Raw genomic sequence first — 19,633 nt, 5'->3', positions numbered from 1 at the left:
AAAGATGCATGCTTGCTTTGTGATTTCTGAAACCTGAAATGAAGCAATACGAGATGAATCTATCGCTCAAACTCAAAGAAGTTATTGCAATGCAAGTCTTTTTCTTCCACTTGTCATACCTATGCATCTTGTTTCTAGTATGGTGATGGTTTGGAGTAATTAAAGCAATGCATCCTCCTGGTCATTTTAAACAACAGAGCCGAGTAGTTATGTTGGATCTGCAACCTGCTTGCGGTTGGATTAAGTTTGTCCTGTCACTTGATGAAGATATCTCATTTTGTTTGTGCTAGTTAAACACAATGGTGCTTTCCAAATAAATTTACATGGGATGGGTTTAATCATGAATATCATTCTATCCCCTCTGTTATTCTAAATCTATTTCTTCAAGTATTGGCAAAGAATTCTAAATGTGTTGATTTATGAACTTGTTAACATATGCTTCAAAAGAGAAGGATTTCTTTTCTTATAATGAAGTGATTTTCCAGGCTAAAACCATTGAAGAATGGTCTTGTAAAAGTTCTCAAATGTGTCTCTCTTGAGGAACCTTAATTGAGGACAGATTGCAGCCGTTGGATAAAATTGGACGACTAGATTAAAAGAGCAACTTAAGTTGCAGCTGGGTTGTCTTCAACCTGAAACAAAGACCCAAAGCTTGACAAATCCCGTTGAAATACACAACTCAGCTGGCTCTTCGTTGAGCTTGGACAAGATTTGAGGGCAAACTCATCCAATTTTTTTCTTGACTTGCCTTGATCGTACAGTCTATGACATCATCTGAAGTTCAACTCGCCTAATTTTTCTCAACTCACCTTGGGAAGTGCATTACTAGTAAGTCATTATGAACATTTTATAGTTTTTTGTCAGAATTTGGTTTTGGAATGTTTATGAATGCTGACCTATGTGGGTTACCCAAGGGCGTGTTTCAGCTTTCTTTGGTTCCCTGGTTTGTTTGGTTGTGAAGCACTAGTTTGTGCTGTCTCCTCCCTTCTCAATTTTTGTAATAAAAGTGCTTTTCAACCACAAAAAAAGTAAAAAATAAAAAACCCAACGGAAATGGGAAGTATATGAATTCTCGCTTAGACCATTTGTTAGGATTGCATCAAGTGTGGTGGAGAGCAAAATGTTAGTTAGTTTAAAAGAACGAAAATTTCTAAAAGTGTCTTATACTTCTGTGCAGATAGCTGTAATTTTCTTTTTATGTTAATGTATGTCACTCAATTGTCAATATGTTGGTGATGAAATATGATTAAATAGTAGGTATGAGAAACTGCTATAATGAATATGTCTTATTGGTATGATTAAGAAATGGGTAATTGTTGTATTAAGAATAATTATTATGTATAACAACTATTAATTGCACCATAATTTATATGAAAGATTGCATTAAAATTGCGCCACATATACTGAGAACTTTTGGAAATAATGTGATTTTAACTGTGTTGTTGCCACTTTTAGAAAAATAGACGTGAACATAGAGGTGGAAAACCAAGTTGATGGGGGCAGAGTTGCAGAACCAAGTTGAGGGGGCAGAGGAAGATAGTAGTCAAATAAATGATGAAGTGGGAGTGATACCGGTAGTAAGTATGGATTTGAAACCACAAGTGGGGAAAGAATTTAACTCACTTGATGAAGTATGAGTTCTACAAGACTTACGCAAGAAACTCTGCGTTTGGTATTTGAAAACATTTAAGTAGAAGGACAAGATTTACAAATGAGATACTAAGAAAATAGTTTGTATGTTGTAGACAAAGGTGTTATGAGCCACCCGCGGATCCTAAACCCAAAATAATGAGGGGCAAATGTAGAGAAGGCTGCAAGGCAAATTTAAGTTGTGGCCTCAAAAGCAATTGAGTTTAACAAGTACATAATTTCTTGGTTCATTGAGAAACATAACCATATAATGTCAACTCCGGATAAAGTGCATTTGTTGAGAAGCCACTGTATAGTTACGGAGTCTAAGAAGGTATTTAACCGAGACCTAAGTGCAGCTAATATATCTACCCATCAATAAATGAGCCTTCTTGAGGTACAAGTAGGAAGAGTGGAAAACATTGGATGCACCAGTAAAGATTTGTATAATTGGGAGAGAGATCTTCATATGAAGCTTATTGGGCATGATGCAAAGCTTTTAAAAGAACATTTTTTGGTTGAGAGAAAAAAGAATGATGGCTTTTACTTCAAGATGGAGGCAGATTCAGATGGAAGACTAAGAAATTTTTTTTGGGGCAGATGCAACCTTAAGACGTTCATATGGATATTATGGAGATATATTTGTTTTTGATGCCACGTACAACACCAACTGGTATGGTATGGTATGGTGTTCGCGCCACTGATAGACTTAAATAATTAAGGCAAACAATTGTTTTTGCACGTGCTTTTTTAGTGAATGAAATGGTAGACTCCTTTGTTTGGTTGTTTGAAGAATTTAAAAAAGCAATGTTAGGTATTGCTCCAAAAATGATCATTATGGACCAAGATGCAGCCATATGGCAAAGGCGATTGTGCAATCTCTCCCTATGACATTTCACAGGTATTGTATATGGCATATAATGAATAAGTTCTCAGAGAAACTGAACAATAGATATAATATTGAGGAATTGCATAATTGTATATCGGATATGGATGGGAAAGAAGAATTTGATGTCAAATGGCAGGAAGTAGTTGGAAGTAATGGATTGAAGGATCATATATGGTTGAATTCAATTTTTTATTTGCGACATAATTGGGTTCCAGCCTATTGTAAATATGTCTTTTTCGCAGGAATGTCAAGTAGTCAAAGAGTTGAGAGTTCTCATGCATTTTTCAAGCAATATGTTTGTAGAAAAAATTCTTTGATGGAATTCATCGTAAGATTTGAGAGAGCTCTCATTAGTGTCATAAGGAGTTGACAGCTGACCATATTGATCATAATGAAGTACCTCGAACGTAGCTGTCTACTCCAATGAAAAGGCAAGTTAAGGACATTTACATGACGGAAATGTTACAGAAATTTCAAAGAGAGTAAGGGAGAAGTGTCTCATGTTTTTTGGATCATACAAATTCAGATGATACTATTTGTGTGTACAATGTAATAGAGAGGGTAACACTGGAAGTTTTGAAGGTCAAAGAGATAGTTTGTGACAAATTCGATGATGTAGCATCGTGCAGTTGCAAATTATTTGATTGTTCTTGAATTCCATGCCGACACTTGCCTTTTTAAGGAAGAAGCAGGTAGAGCATTTACTGGAAAAGTACATATTAAACAGGTGGATGAAAAGTGCAAAGTCATGTATAGTTTTTGATACGGAGGGCAATGTAATCAAAGATTACATTGATAATTGTCGTGTATCGAAGTGATCGATGTTGTCCATACTTTCAGGTTAATTGATTGATGATGCATTACGTCAGAGGAAGGTTCCAAATTACTACAACAAACTTTTGAAAGTTTGAAGCCAAAGCTGAAGTCTTCGGGGAAGACAAGTAACTGTGTCCCATCTACTACATAAGATATGGGAAATAGTTCCAATCAAGTTAAACTGAAGGATCTGCAACAGATGAGATCCAAAGGCAGAGTAAAAAGAAGGAAGAAAAAGATTGTAGATCAATTGAGACGACGTTGCACTGATTGTAGGAAGACCTATCACAATAAACAGAATCGTCCTTGTGTTGTTAACCCGTAAGCTATTATATGATTAAAGATAACATCCCTAATTTATATTTAGCACTATTTGCAGCAAAAAAGTTTTTGTTTTGTGACTATTTCATGTGTCATTTAGGTCCCCTTTTGCAACGGAGAATATACAAATCAAAACACACCCCTTAGGCAAAGTTCTCAAGCAGATTTGTTCATGCAAGAATTTGACGCGACACTTGGGCCATGGTTGTCAACCCAAGGTAGTTACTACACTTTTTATTCATTTGGCATTATTGTTTCCTATACAAACATGCATTGTAAGAACCCAAAATAAAATATCTAAAAAAGAAGAAAATATCTAAAAAGTAAGGAAAATATCTTCTTGCAAAAAGACAAGTTTGACCTCGCATATTTTAATGGGGAAAATTTGATTTTTTTGATCGAGAAAGAATTTGGAAATTTCGCTTACGCCATTGCGTAGAGCGCGACGAAAGGAGTTCGTAGACACGGAGTAGATCCGAATCGGAGCCGTAACGAAGAAGTTATGGTCTAAAAACCGCGAAGGGCAAAATGGTAATTTGGCCAAAAAGTCAGATTTTATACCCTCTCTCTTCTCCCCGTCACTTTCTCTCTCCTCCCTCTCTCTCTCCCTCGCGTCGCCCAGCAGTGTGACCGTTCGCCTTCCAAGCGACGGCTCGGCCACCACAGGCCGAGCCGATCTCCGCCGTGGGTACCTACGGGTCCGCCTCCGTGTCACCGTCGCAACCTGACCAACCTCCACCCCGGGGCCGCCCTGATATGGTCGGAAAATCATGTTTTCCGACGGAGGTTCGTCCGAAGCTACCCAAACTTCCAGCTCGACATTCTCCTTCGTTTCTCCACCAAATCGATCGAGTAAGGTATGGTTTCTCAACTATTTTTCGTGTTCTAGCTGATGGGTATATGGGCTTCGATCGATTTTAGCGTTAAGGGGTTCGATGTTCGACTTGAAGTTTGGCCGAAACTTCGGCCCTTCGAAACTACTATTTCTGGTCACTTTTTGGGGGTGGTCCAAGAACAAAAGTGACTCCAAATGGGGTATTTTACCTAGGGTAGGAGTTTGGAGTCTTGGTTCTGAGATTTTTCGGCCACCCGAAATCGCTTTGGACACCCAAAGCTGCCCGCGCAAGCTGGAGCGCGTGGGCGACGGTAGTGATGAAATCCTGTGCAGTTTTGTGACCCTCGTGTCGTCACGAGTGCGTAGGATTTCGCGGATCTCAATTCGAATCCGTGGGTGCAGTGTCGTTTAATCGTTGGATCGCGCTGAATTTTGGCTATGTCGGTCTACACGATGTCAGGATCGTGTAGGATTCGACGGATTGCGAATCGGAGTCCCGGATACTCCGGAATCGCGAACCCTGGGGCTAGGGTTTGGATTTTAAGCGATAACCCGATTTTGGCCAATCCGACCGTCCGTTTTGGACCAAACTCGTAAAACATGGTTCCCTTTCTGTAAGGAACCTTCAGGGAAGCCCAGATTGGCCATCGGAGGTCTTGAACCCACGTGGTCCCGGGTCGGCCGATCGGGCAGTGTATCGCTTAGCTGAGCGTCGGACGTTTTGAAACTGGTCCAAGTGTCTGAAAAGGCTAATATGGGTTCAGGAGTAACTTGGATTTGAACGCACGTATTTCTAGGAGCCGGGGGCAGGGTGTTTAATTGAAATTCTTTTATTAAACAGTTTATTAATTTATTATTCATGGATAATCAGGCATCAGAGGTCCAGCCGATCAGCAGGAGGAACCTTCAAAGGGCCAAATTAGCTCGGACCTTCTGTGAGTGGACTTTCTTTCACGAATTATTTTATATAAATGAGTTATATAGAGATCTTTCTATAAGTAAGATTTCATAAGTGATTTTATATTGATTTTATATAAATGAGTTTATTTGAATAAAGTTCTTTATTTGATCTTGAGTAAACCTGATTGTGGTTTTGAACATGATTAGTACAGTAATAGTTTTATAAATCTGTGCTACTTATTTACCAGTTATAGAAACAGAGTTTGAGATTGGAATCAGTTGAAATAGCAGCACAATTTGAGATTTCAGTTATTAATGAGATTTTCTTTTTCTAAAGGAATTTATTTTAAACCCACCTCGTACCCATTTTCTTTGGTGATTACCCACAGTTGGACCGATGTCTACGGACATCCAGTCCGATTTCAGTTTATGTCAGTGCACTCGACTTTGCCTCACGAGTTTCGGGGATGCTCGGACTGTGAGTGCCAGGATTTGCGGCTCGGCAAACTTGGTGTCCCGAGACCTGCCAGGATTGCGGCTCGGCTGACTCTGTGTCCCCGAGACCTACCAGGATTGCGGATCAGGCTGACTACGGTCCCCTGCATCCTTCCAGAGCGACTCGAGCTGACTTGGTGTCATCGAGGAATCTGCCGGCGGGACAGGCTGATCATAGTCCCCTGATTTCGCCAGTTTGCGGCTCGGGTGGACTGTGTGGCGCCTGAGACCTGCCAGGGAATTGACGGATATAACAGGGGTACAAATAGGTGGTATTTTCAAAGGATTTTGAGTTTTCTTTTATTCAAGGATGATTTTCAGCCATTTTATATTGGTTTCTCAGTAATTGCACATTTATATTTTTGTATTTTTATTCAGTTATGCCAGTTCTTTGATTTCTCCAGGCAGTGATATTTCTATATATCTGATCGATTATGTAAGTTTATGCATCAGCATACTGATTCATGCTTATAGAATCTTTTATATTGAGATATAGTTAAATTATTGATATATATATATATATATATCCTTAGTTATTTCAAAACGGGGGTATTATATTCTGACTTGTTTTTAAGAACTTCATTTTTGTCCACTCACAGTTTAAAACTTGTTTTTCGCCCCCAGGTCGTAGAAGTGCACATGATCCACCACCGGGCCACTCATAGCCTCCGCGCTTCAAAGTCAGGTAGAGTTTAGTAGAAAATCCCTGAAACCTTGGAATTTAGAAAAATTGCTCTGATATCGAGTTTTAGTGGAAAAACTGAAACTGGCGATTATTGGTTTACCCTATTCTGGCAGTTGGTGTGGTTTTGTTGAATGTTTGACAGGTGGAAAATTTTGGGATTTGTCAAGATACAGGGGAGACTCTGCCGAATTTTCGGCAGAAGTCTAAGGGAATTTTAAAGAAGAGTTGAAGCAAGAAGGGTAAAAAGGTCCCTTGTGCCCGACATTCGCCAGGTGTCGGATACGCACGGGACTTGGCTCGAATTCCAAAGTGGAAATTGGGTAGGGTCCTGTCATGCATCAGTAATGATATTTTATTTATTTATTATGATTGAGTGGCAGGGTTGTAATGGGCAATGACTAATTTGTTTATTTCAATTGTCATTTTGGAATGAAAAACGGTTTGCACCATGTTGCCAATATGTTATGTATTTTGTTGGTTTAGGACATTATTACATTGGGTGTACATTTGATCCAGCAATTGACATTAGCCTTTCTTAGTTACAAAGTCGTAGGGCTAGGCATATATATGTTAGGGGCAACGATTAATTTGTTTATTTCAATGGTCATATTGGAATAAAAAACGGTTTGCCGTTTCCTCCGAATTGCCAATATGTTGTATATTTATTGCACTTGGTGTACATTTGATCTAACAATTGACATTAACTTTTCTTAGTTGCAAAGTGGTTGAGCTAGGCATATATATATATATATATATATTTTTTTTTTTTTTTTATGGTTCCAAGGTTGTAATGGACAATTACTTTGTTATTTTATACCAAATGGTCATATAGGACAAAGCGGGGTGTGGCGAAGGCACCCAATTTTCCTTATGTTATGTTCTAGTTATTGATTATGAGTTTGACTATCAACAAATATTGGTGCACTATTTTGTATGTAATAACCCAAAATAAAATATCCTAAAATTAGTATAAATTTATTCTTGAAGAAACACGATTTTGCCCTCACATTATAAAATAGGGAAAAAGTTGACTTTTTGACCGAGAAGGGATTTGGCAATTCCACCTACGCCGTTGCGTAGAGCACGACGAAACGAGTCCGTAGACATGGAGTGGACTCGAATCGGAGTTGTAACGAAGAAAATACGATAAAAATATCGTGAAGGGCAAAATAGTAATTTGGACAAAGTCAGATTTTTATCCCTTTCTTCTCTCTCTCCTCAGTTCTCTCTCTCTCCTCTTTCTCTCTCCTCCCGTCGCGCAACCCGTCGCCCTCCTCCCCTTCCGATCAAGCCAGCGGCCACCACAGGCCGTCTCGATCTCCGGCACTGGTACCGTTGGAACCGTCTCGCCGCCGCCGTCACGCCACGACCGGTCTCCCCCCACGAGACGACCGGAGCTCGTTGGAATATCCAGAAAACCGATCGGTTTTCACCCGATTTTCAAGCCTTTCGTTCTCCTTCGTTTTTCAACCAAATCGTTCGAGTAAGGTGTGGATTCTCACCTATTTTTCATGCTCTAGCTGATGGTTGGATAGGTTTTGATCGATTTTAGCCGTAGATCACTTGATTTTCGAATTGAAAATCGGTCGAACTTCGGCCTCCTTGATCGGCCGTTTCCGGCTACTTTTTGGGGTATGTCCAAGAACAAAAGTGGCTCCAAATGGGTTGTTTTACCTAGGATAGGAGTTTGGAGCCTTGGTTTTGAGTTTTTCCGGCGAGCCGTTATCGCTTTGGACACCCAAGCTGCCGGCGCGTGTGGCGGCGCGTGGGTGAAGGAAGGGTAGTGACTCTGTGTATTTTTTCTATCCTCGTGTCGTCACGAGCACGTAGGATTTCACGGATCTCGATTTGGAGTCCGTTTGAGCCCCGAACGGATTTTTCATATTGTGCGATTCCCGGGTGCTGTATCGTCGAGGCGTTGGATCGCACTCAAGTTCAGATATGTCGTTATACATGATTTCAGAATCCTGTAGGATTCAACGGATCACGAATCGGAGTCTCGGATACTCCGATATCGCGAACCCTGGGGCTAGGGTTTGGATTTTAAGCGATAACGCCATTTTGGCTAATCCGACCGTCCATTTCGGACCAAACTCGCAGAAAGCGGGTACCTCTCTGAGAGAAACCTTTAGGGAATCCCAGATCGGCCATCGTAGATCATAGACCCCACGGGGTTCCGGATCGACCGGTCTGGCGGTTTATCGTTTAGTAAGCTTCAGGTCTTTTAAGACCGGGTTAAATGTTTGAAATGCTAAAGTGGGCATAGGATTGACTTGAAAATGAGTGCACGCATTTCTAGGAGCCGGGGGTCAGGGTTTTAATTTAATTCTTTTATTGAGCAGTTTTATTAATTTCATATTCATGGTTAATCAGGCACCAGAGGCCAGACTGAGCCACAGGAGGGACCTTCAAAAGGTCCAGCTAGCTCAGACCAGCAGTGAGTGGACTTTTCTTTTCTAAACGATTTTTATAAATAAATTTCATATTTGATCTTGAATAAGTTTTATTAAATGTTTTCCGAGCATGATTGTGCATTAATATTTCTATAATTCTATGCTGCTAGGTGCACATGCTAAGAAGTTATAGAAAACAGAGTTTGAGGCTTGTATCAGATAAGATAGCAGCATAATTTTAGATTACAGTTATTTATCAGGCTTTCCTAAAGTAATTTATTTTAAAACCACCATGTACTCAGATACGGTTATTTACCCTCAGATATACCGATGTCTACGGACGTCCAGTATATTTACAGTTCTGTCAGTGCACTTGACATTGCCTCACGAGTTTCGGGGACGCTCGGACCGTGAGTGCCAGGATTTGCGGCTCGGCTGACTTGGTGTCCCGAGACCTGCCAGGATTTGCGGCTCGGCTGACTTTGTGTCATCGAGACCTGCCAGGATTGCGGATCAGGCTGACTACAGTCCCCTGAATCCTGCCAGAGCGGCTCGAGTTGACTGTGTGTCACCGAGACCTGCCAGCGGATCAGGCTGACTGCGTCCCCTGAATCCTGCCAGTTTGCGGCTCGGATAGACTGTGTGTCGCCGAGACCTGCCAGGGGAATTGACGGATTTACAGGGGTACACCTAGGTGGTAGTTTTAAAAGAGTTTCAGTGCTTTTATGTAATTATTTCTTTCAGTCATTTTATGCAAGTTTTCTCGACATTCGTGCATATTTTATATCTGCATAGATACGTATACCTATATATGTTTATTTGAATGCCTTGTATTTGAATACAGTCGAACTTTAGCTTTACCTACCTATTTATTTTTACAATGGGGGTTACTATGTTTATAACTTGTTTCAAGAACATTATGTTGTCCACTCACACTTTCAAATTGTTTTTCGCCCCTATGCAGTAGAAGTGCACAGGAATCCACCACGGGCCTTCTTCTAGCTCCTGCGCTACTCACCAACTATAGGATTATTGTTGTAAATTACTTAAATTCTTGTAAACTATTAGTAATTGCTCTGATATCTTGTTGGACTGGAGAACCAGAACTGGTGAATGTTTTATTTACATATTCTGGCAGTTGGTGTGAAGATTATTTGCTTGTTTAACAGGTGGAAAATGTTTGGGTTTGGACAAATTACAGGGGAGACTCTGCCGAATTTTCAGCAGGAGTCTAAGGGAAGTTTTAATCGTAGTTGTAACAGGAAGGTAAAAAGGTCATTTGTGCCCGACATTCGCCAGGTGTCGGACACGCACATGATTCGACTCGAATTCCAAAGTGGAATTGGGATTGGGTCCTGTCATTGTAAACATTGGTAACTGAATGATACATGAAATTTGCACTCTCTTGGAACATAATGACTACAAAGTAGAATTTGAAATTAAAAAATAAACTCCATTACAACATTTTTAGTACCACACACTATGCATTAAAAGTATATTGCAGTTAATCACAATACGAACGCTTAGAGAACAAGTCTACACTAACATTTGAGCTAATCATAATTCCGCACACACAAGAAAATTACATTGCAAAACATATTATTTGCTCCCTTATAGTAATACCACGATCACCCCAACCAACTGAATAGCGGTACCCACAATCACTCATTCGTATCAATCGGCTTCTTCTGAGCAACTTTGACGTGCTTATGCTCAATGATGTGCCCATCATCATCTAATATCTATCTCACAACATCAGGGGACACAGTCCTAATTATAACTTGTATGAGTAATTACCGCAAATGCTCGGAATTTGTCGAATCCTTCGTTGAATGCCAATTCCATTTCATTGTGGTGCTTTTTCCCTCGCATATGGTTCACCAAAATATCTTTAATTTTATCATTCATTACTGTATCCAACTCCTCAGCTTTCAACTTCCTTATATGACTTAACTTGATGTACTTGTTCTTTTGGAAGAATGCTTAGTTAACTCTAATGTTAAATCAATGACAAAAATAAAATAAAATAAAACAAAACAAAACCTCAAACCAGTATGTTCTGGTCCTAAGGAACAACCAGAATTCCTTGACCACAAATATTTATTGTATATGTCCTTTGATGAAAGGATTAATGATGTTTGGGATACAAATATGCCCTCTAATCCAAGATTCGATATTCTTGATCTTAATCAAGAGATTTAGTTCACAAAAGGTGGATACCTTAAGCACGTTGACATACTCAAATATGTTCAGAAGTTCCCATCGACGCTACTTGACCTCATTCAGGCGGTGCAAAGAATTCTTCTAGACATTGTAGCACGAGACGTATTTCCGGTAATCCCTCAAATTTTGCATGAGCACAAAATATTCAGCAATACAGATCCTGCATATGAGATGGCCTCCCCTCACCATCTCCAACATCTCACTTTGAGATGGTCCAAATCTGATCACCACTAAGGAAGGCCTGGATGCCCTTCGAAAGCTCTTCATATGTAGCAAGGCATCGGTTCACCTCCTTATTGTGACTTAAACGAACGAACAACCGCTTACTTTGCTGGAGAAAGACCTCCATATGATTAGGGTCGGTCTTGAGATTTTGATGACCCTGTGCGAAACTTAAAACTGGGGCCTCACATAAGCTAAACACAAACTTTTTTTTTTTTGATCAAATAGAAACTTCATGAGATAAACTTCAACGGTACAATCAAAGACATCAACAAGACATCTAAAATACCAATCCCAAGAGGGCAACAAATTAACATGCTAAAAACACAACTAACGCAGATAAAAGCCGCACTAAAACTACTAGCCCACATCACCACAATTAATCATAAGCCCAAACAAAGCCCACATAACCAAAACCCTAAAACAACCCATGAGCCTAGACGAACCCTACCATCACCACCTGATGAAGCACTGTCGCGACCACACCCACCACCGAATCCATAACAGATCTGGGGAAAATATGATTTCCAACGATCTACTTGCGCATAAGAGCGAACAAATAAACGAAAACAACAACTTTGCCAAAGAATAATTGGGTGATTTGCAACAACCTCCGTCAAAGACGATGTAGAATCAAATTTAGAGAACATGAGCGACATCAGGGAGCGGGTTTTGGGAGCAAGATTTGATTGAGAACAGAGACTAAAAGGGGTGATGTGGAACTTCAATCTAACCATGGCTCAAAAGAAACCACTACAATGGGCTTTTTTTCAAAACTCCCCAATGGACTTATTCACTAACCTAAAAGGAAAAGACGGGACGAGAGGAGGGGGAAGAGGGGTAGTGATGCTTCTTCCTCCTCCCCATTCTATGGAGTTTTCCTTTAGGACTCACAGAGGGAAAGAGCGGCTAGGGTTTCTTGGGAGCCTAAACCATTCTTGGGATGCCCAGCTAATATATATATATATATATATATTAAAGTAAAACTCATCATCAATTAGCATGCAAATCACAAATAAAATCATCTTTCATTATATAACCAATCAACATGATAATGAAGTAAGTCATTTAGTATATATAGATTGAAATTATTTAGATACATACTTGAATTTGAATTGAGATTTAAATATAACTATTTGATTTTGAGTGAAATTTATGAATTTAAAAATTAGGAATTTGAATTGTTGGTGTTGAAATCCTTGAAATTGAAAGAAAAGTTTTCAAAGGATTAAAAAAGAGAGCCAATGATAGATATTGGTGATGACTATTACTTACAGAAAATAACATGTTTGCGTTATTATTATTAATTGTTGTTATTACCCAAAAAAAAAAACTAAAACTAAAACTATGATGTAGAGTGCACACAAGTGGGTTTTGAAGCCACACTCAGAACAAAAGTTGAGGCCCCGCAAACCAACATAACTAGAAACGTCTTTGCGTCAACAATTTGCGTGTTCACATATATAAACATTTAAAATATTAATAAATATTAATTATACGTATAAAAAATTTCGGAGCCCTAAAAAATTAGGGGCCTATACGGTAACACCACTTGCACATCCTCAGGGCCGCTCCTGCATATGATGCATATTCATCATGTAAAATGTCGGACTCTCTCCGCATAAAACTTCTTGAAAACGGCAACGACTGCCGGTTGATACTGCAAGTCGGTGATCTTTCGATGACTTTCGATGTATTGAGAAAGAAGTGATGCCATGGATTCAGTCAAAATGGGTCTCAAGATTTATGATTTATTGTAGGGAAACTGAATAGTCGTCTCGATTTTTAATTAGAAAAAAGGCAAAAAATGTTTATGTCTCCATACAGCATGGCAATCTTTTGGCCTTTGATGTCTCTCTTGCTCCTAATTTAAGCCATTGATCGACTCTACAAACTTTTGGGTCCTGTTTTTTGGTTCAACTCTTTCAATAATAGCATTTTGTGTTTGATTTATTTATTTCAATAATAATGAAAAATGTAAAAATCAATGGAGTTATTTCGGCAATTTCCCCATATACTGAATGTCATAAAAATATATAGAGGTTACAATGCATGCTGTGGAAATTTATGAACCTGAGGAGTTATTATTAAATCCGAAGCTTGGACACCCAACTATATATAATACAAATGTTTTCATGATTATGTTTCATAATAGTGTGAATAATTTGGAGTGGTGAGCGTTTCTAGCTCCGAAGTTTACAACTAAATACTTCTCTATCAAGGGTCTATTCAATTACATTACAAATACTTGTATTGAACTACAAGGTTCAATGCCTACAATGATGAAATGAGCAATGAGGGAAAACAAAAGGGGGTACTTTGTATCAAAGTTTTGGTTGGGAAGAAGAAAAAGAAAACAAGGTTCGATTATATCTAAGTTCAAAATTGTTGTTACATTGGCTTTCTCTTCTTCGGCACTCTCTGCAACTTCCTCCACTTGAGGTAGGTGTTATACGACAGCCCAGAAAAGACCATGACAACAGACCCCCATTGCTTTGTTGACAGAGGATTGCCACTCAGCAAGGAAGACACCACAATACTCACAAACTTGCGGGTAGTGGTAATGGTGGTGTTAGCTAAGGAGCCAAATCGGCTTATGGTTAGGAAAATGAAGTTCTGGCCAACAGCACCACAGAGACAAAAGAGAAGAATGTCCCAAGCTGCTTCTGGATGCCTCTTGCAGAACTGGACTGCCTCAAATCCGCTGCCCCGTGGCCAGCCAAACATGTAGATCATGTTGTATATGGTACCCCATAAATTCATGCCTAACATTATTTCCCAGGCGCTTGTCTTTGGATACCTGAGAAAAGGTTGCAAGTAACAGGATGAAGACTGAATTCTATACTGGTTGCACATAGATGAATCGAAATATCAATTACATTAATCTAATCCTATAATAAGTATAGTTCAGATTCATGTGTCTGAGAATAAGCGAAAATCAACCAGTATACAAATGGTTGTAAAAGGATGATGTTGTTCTTTAGCTCATACCTTGCTTTTATGGAATCCTGGGTAGCATTTGTGAATCCATCAAAAGCAAGGTTTAGGAAACACAGTCCATACCCAAGGGGTGCATTTGGGCGAGCCAACTTGCTGATAGTCTTTGAGCTAGTCTGAAATTGACCCAAGCATACATGACAAAAACATAAGAATAGCAACAAAAACTGCTAGATGCATTCACTAATTGTATGAAGAATTATTGAGGACAAATTACAAACAGAAAATTGACAAAAGCAAAAGAAGAGTTTCATTATTGTTCCATTCTTAAGACAATATACGCACACACACACATGCACACGATCCCTCACCTTCAAGAGTGCAAATATGGATACCCCTCCAGCAACAAGGAGAGTGCAAACATATTCGGGAAAGCTGTATCGTTGCTTGTAGACCAGAGTACCCATTAGCATCACTGCACACAAGTAATAACCTCTTATTAACTCCTCCATTTGCAACAATATCTTTTACTTTATTTGTATTTGTTTAAGAAACGAAAAAAATAATCAGTAAGATAGTCCACAATCTTAACTACCAGAACATAATTTTACAATCAAATGCTGAGTCCCTTATTGAACTTAATGATAAGCATGCTTCTTGTAGTAAGATACACAAAGATAACAAACTTGTAAATATCTGACCTGGAATCATTTTTGAGGACTTTGCCAAGACCTGCAAGTAAAAACCATAGCTTTAATATCCCAAATCAACAGATCCATATATTTGCCAGGGTAAGGAGATCCATAAATGGCTATTTTTCATATTTGTTTTAATTTAGTTTAATATAGAGATTTTTAAAAACTCTTTTCTGGTCATCACTTCAATTACCAATTCAACACCCTGATCAACTCAACTCAACGCAACTAATCATTTGTCCAAAATTTTAAAGAGATTTCGACTACATGGACTTTTGCTCCAAACTAATAGAGGTCCTAAGAATATAAACATTTTTCTGCCACTGAATTTAATCCAAAGGAAATGAAATACCCCACTAATATGTGACAATCATCTGCCTCTGGGCTGATTTGACCCTAAAGAAACCCAAATCAGGCAAACTAGAACTAAGAGAGATAGGCATTAAAGCAGATGGCCAATGCAACCAATTTCAATTCTATATATATAGCCATAGCCATATTCTTTCATACTGCCCATTTGGGTTACTGGCCTGGGTACATCATAAAAAAGAGAACTTGAAAGCAAACCTGTGCCGGGTAACTGATATACTTCAAAGCTTCAATCCCCATAGCGGGTCCAATCGTATTAGTAATCCCTGCACTCCAGTATGTCCACAAAGGCGCACCTCCAGCATTCCGACTATTCCAGAGCTTTATCACTGTTTAAATAAACCACATGACAACATTATTATTTAGTTTTGTTTTTTTCTTTTACTAGCTCAAATCAGTCCACATTACAAGAATTGCAAGGTAAACAGAGAGATTGAAGCTTAAAGCTTACTTATATAGGACCAGATTAGGCAGACCACATTTTGGGCCAAGTTTAGGAACGCAAGGTGCTCGAATCTATTCCCATCTGGCCCGAATCGCTTCGTGGACCTAGAAGAAAGATCACAACAGCACCAGATTTTGGTCATGTCAAAGATTGAATCTCAAAATTTTGCAGACAATTTAAGGAGCTCAAAAAATTCCCAAAAGGGTGCGTGATCTGCGAAATCCCCAAATGCAGAGAAGAGAGCGAAATCCCCAAATGCAGAGAAGAGAAAGAAGACGACTTACAGAGTTTCCTGAAGAACGCCTTGGTAAATATAAGCAGTCCAAATTCCGACGACGCAGAAGCTGAACACCAACACACGCTGGAGCAACGACCCGTGAACTTCCATTTCGGCGCCGATATAATGTGGCCGGAAATATTCCTCTGGATCCGGCCTCTGCCACTTTTTTTGTTTTCTTTTTCCAACTGTTGTTGGTTTTTTTCACCAAAATTTTTTGGTTGAGATGAGAAGGTTTAAGAGGAAAAGAAGCAGCGGGAGATGGAAGCTACAAGCAAATTAGCCAAGTAATTTTGTTCATAACTGCCACAATACTGGAAACGGGAAGAGACGGTTGATATAGGAGGGCGCGCAGAGGCGACGTGGGTTTTTCAACGTGGACGCTTGTGATTGGGTGGATGACTCTACCTCGCGTTTCTCATTGGCTGCAGAAACGCGGACCCTTCTCCTTGGCAGTTGGCACAATATTGCTATTTTTTTTTTTTTTTTTTTGAGTTTAGGGTTATATTTATTTTGGTAGCATTAACTTCAGTTCATAGGGCAGCTTAATTATCAGTATTTTTTATTTTAACATTCAAATATATGTGCCTTTTGAAATAGTTTCAATGTGCTTCTGTTGTTAGGTTGTTCGTTAAAAAATTCGTCAAATGAACACGTGTCACATTTGATAAAATTTAATATTCATGTTTTCAATGTTAACATTTAAACACATGAACCTTTTGAAATAGTTACAATGTGGATTTGTAATTAGGCGTACGGTCAGAAATTCTATTACAAATTAGTGGGAAAATAATCTAAATACAAGTCCCCATTTTCAAAAACAGTTTGTTTAAAAAAACATATGTAGGTTTGCAATAGTAGTTTCCCCATAAATTTCTCGACTTTTATTTTGGTTTCAGTTTTTTTTTATTGGCACCTAACACTTAAAGCCCAAATGAACTTGTCCAGTCAATATTACCTTACACTTGGAGCCCAAGCCCACTGTTTCTTGTTGGGCTTTCTTGGCGGCCGTTGTCCATAAAAGAAAAGAAAAATTAAAAGAAAAAGAAAAGGGAAATCGCCAATAGGCTTGGAGTACGTGGAGGACCCAGACTCACACAGGTGATAGGTGGCTAAGGTGGATATGGCTAGTGGTGGAACGCCACGTTTTTCAATTCTCCTATGCATGGTTGGTATGGTATGGTATGGTAAATACGACACATACGTATAAAATACTTACATATATTATTTGGTAAATTTCTTGAAAAAATTGGGCAATTATATAATAGTATAATATTACATGATTGCCAAATAATATGGTACGTTATATAAATATGCCAATAATATGTACATGATTGCCAAATATGCGAAGGATATGTTTATTATTGTAAAAACACGTATACAAATGAATAATATGTTATGTATTTTGTAAAATTAAGACAAGTAAATAAGTTTATAAATACGTACGTATGCATATATAATACACACATTATAATATATACGAAATGACTAACTAAGTGTTATGCATGTATAATCATAGTGTCTTACTATCATTGGCATACACACGTCTTGATAAGAAATCAACGGTTGGCATTTGGTAGGTGAGGGGTGGGTACGAGTTTCGTTCTTCCTTGGTGTTCACTCCTTACCCTATCATTGTCTTTGCATGATTTTTTCACCTCCCGCATCAATCATCACTACTAGACAAGACAACTAACATTCCCTTTCTTTCCAAATTTTCTTTCTTAAATATAAGTAGGAGTACAAAACTAAGTCTTGAAGCCCTTACACAGCTGAAAGTAGTTAAAAACAGTTATTCATATACCGAAGTAATAATTAGTTTGATGTTCATTATTCTCAATGCCGGTATAAAATAAATCGATAAAAAAGAAAACGGATTTTAACCCATCATACTCAAAGTTGGCCTAAAAGTCAAAGCAAACAAAAAACAGAATATAGTTTTCCTAATCGACGAGTAATAACACAACTTTAAAGCATCCAACACTAGCGCTACTAAAATAGAATTTGTCTTTTGTTGTATGCAGAAGCATTTTCTGATCAAGACATTTGACAAGTCTCAACATTTTCTCCACCGACTCATTAAGTAATTTCACCTGGCATCATCCCCAGATTATTACCAGATGATCATTTTTTTTTTATTCCACCATTGACAAATTCAGCTCAGTAATTAAAAATTATTCTCAATATTCAATCTCATCTCTTGTAGAAGAATTTCCTAAAACAGAAGTTGTTCTTCCAGCGTTATTAAGTTACTAATACTTTGTAACCCCAACGTAATTAGGAAACATTATCTATAAAACACAGAATTATCTTATGGAACCCTTTCCCCTGCAGCATTTATTTCTTTATTCAGATATATATATAGCAGTAGGGTCAAGTGTGAAAACGGTTTGCGCATGCAAAGAATTCCAGTCAAGGCATATATCAAATTTCTACGCAATATTATTATTAGTACAAGGCTGTCCACATGCTTCCTCGAATCAAACTCCTCTCTCTCTCTCTCTCTCTCTTCCATTTGTTTTCGCTTAAGCAAATTGCTTCGAACATGACCTACTATGTCCATTCCCAAATATACCCCTCAAACAGTTTGCAATATTAAGCTTAAGATTTTTTTCCAAACGTGACTTAGACGGTTAGGTTTGTTGATCGGGATAGTGTGACTTTCTTTTTGCATAGAGTCTTAAGATATTTCTATTTTTAATTTAAAAAAAATTCTAATGATTAAGACAATTATTCGAGAAAGTGTTGGCGGGTATCACTCCTTCCTAGCTCAAAGATGAAATTATTGACCGAATAAAAAAGATGGTCACGAGCCATTTACTCAGTCAACCAATACTGTAGTGTGGGTGCCCACAAATACTTGGTAAATTGAATTAGTATTGTGAAATCGGAATCGAAGGCTGGAAAGCATCTACAAAGCAAGAGTGATAACCAAGCATTCTTCTCCCACCTTTATTTAAATCGAGTGTTGCTATATTATTATTTTACTAGCACTATCAACATTAAAAAAAAAAGAAAAAAAGAAAAATCTTTTGCTTCTTTGACTCTTGCAAAGTCGATCGACTAATGGAGATTTGAATTAATTAACCCCTACACATCATTGCAATTTGTAAGCCATTATATATAAATATAATTATTTATGTACTCAACCGTCTCGCCTCGTGCAATATTCAAAACATTTTAATATCCTAGTTACAATAATAAAGAAAAATAAATGTAGTAACATATTCAAAATCATCTCATAATTCTAACAAGAAATATAATAAAATTCGAATTATTCTTTTTACAAATTGACATTCATTTTTAAATATCAGTCGTTTATATACGCATAAACGACTATTCTAAATCATAGACAATTAATCACCACTTGATACTAATGAAATCACAAAAAGGGTTATTAATCCACTCTAAATTAGGCACTAATGACGATTGTACTATTAGAGCTGATGTTGGCATCTTCTTTAATTTAATCAATTTCTTCCCCAAAGAAAACAAAAAGAAT

At 38.2% G+C, this 19,633-nt stretch overlaps 1 protein-coding gene across 1 annotated transcript; it reads right to left on the bottom strand.

Moving 5' to 3' along the window:
* Window positions 1-13,523: 13,523 nt before the first annotated feature.
* On the bottom strand, window positions 13,524-16,517 carry LOC117615418 (UDP-galactose/UDP-glucose transporter 3). The gene is made up of 7 exons (XM_034344498.1): window positions 16,139-16,517; window positions 15,861-15,958; window positions 15,608-15,738; window positions 15,047-15,077; window positions 14,717-14,820; window positions 14,400-14,521; window positions 13,524-14,208 (listed from the first exon to the last, which is right to left on the bottom strand). The coding sequence occupies exons 1-7, from the start codon at window positions 16,240-16,242 to the stop codon at window positions 13,800-13,802; spliced, it is 999 nt and encodes a 332-aa protein (XP_034200389.1). The 5' UTR covers window positions 16,243-16,517; the 3' UTR covers window positions 13,524-13,799.
* Between the last annotated feature and the right edge of the window lie 3,116 nt (window positions 16,518-19,633).

The sequence above is a fragment of the Prunus dulcis genome, chromosome 1, assembly GCF_902201215.1.
Source record: "Prunus dulcis chromosome 1, ALMONDv2, whole genome shotgun sequence".
Classification (NCBI taxonomy): domain Eukaryota; kingdom Viridiplantae; phylum Streptophyta; class Magnoliopsida; order Rosales; family Rosaceae; genus Prunus; species Prunus dulcis.
Note: the sequence above shows the minus strand (reverse complement) of the source record. Positions and strands in the feature narration are given on the sequence as shown.

What these genes read in the sequence shown, in the direction of transcription:
- LOC117615418 (XM_034344498.1), bottom strand. Translation starts at nt 16,242, where the DNA reads ATGGAAGTTCACGGGTCGTTGCTCCAGCGTGTGTTGGTGTTCAGCTTC. An exon ending in GTCCTCAAAAATGATTCCAG is followed by an intron (nt 14,821 to 15,046) that starts GTCAGATATTTA and finishes ACTTGTGTGCAG; the next exon opens with TGATGCTAATGGGTACTCTG. An exon ending in CAGGATTCCATAAAAGCAAG is followed by an intron (nt 14,209 to 14,399) that starts GTATGAGCTAAA and finishes ACCTTTTCTCAG; the next exon opens with GTATCCAAAGACAAGCGCCT.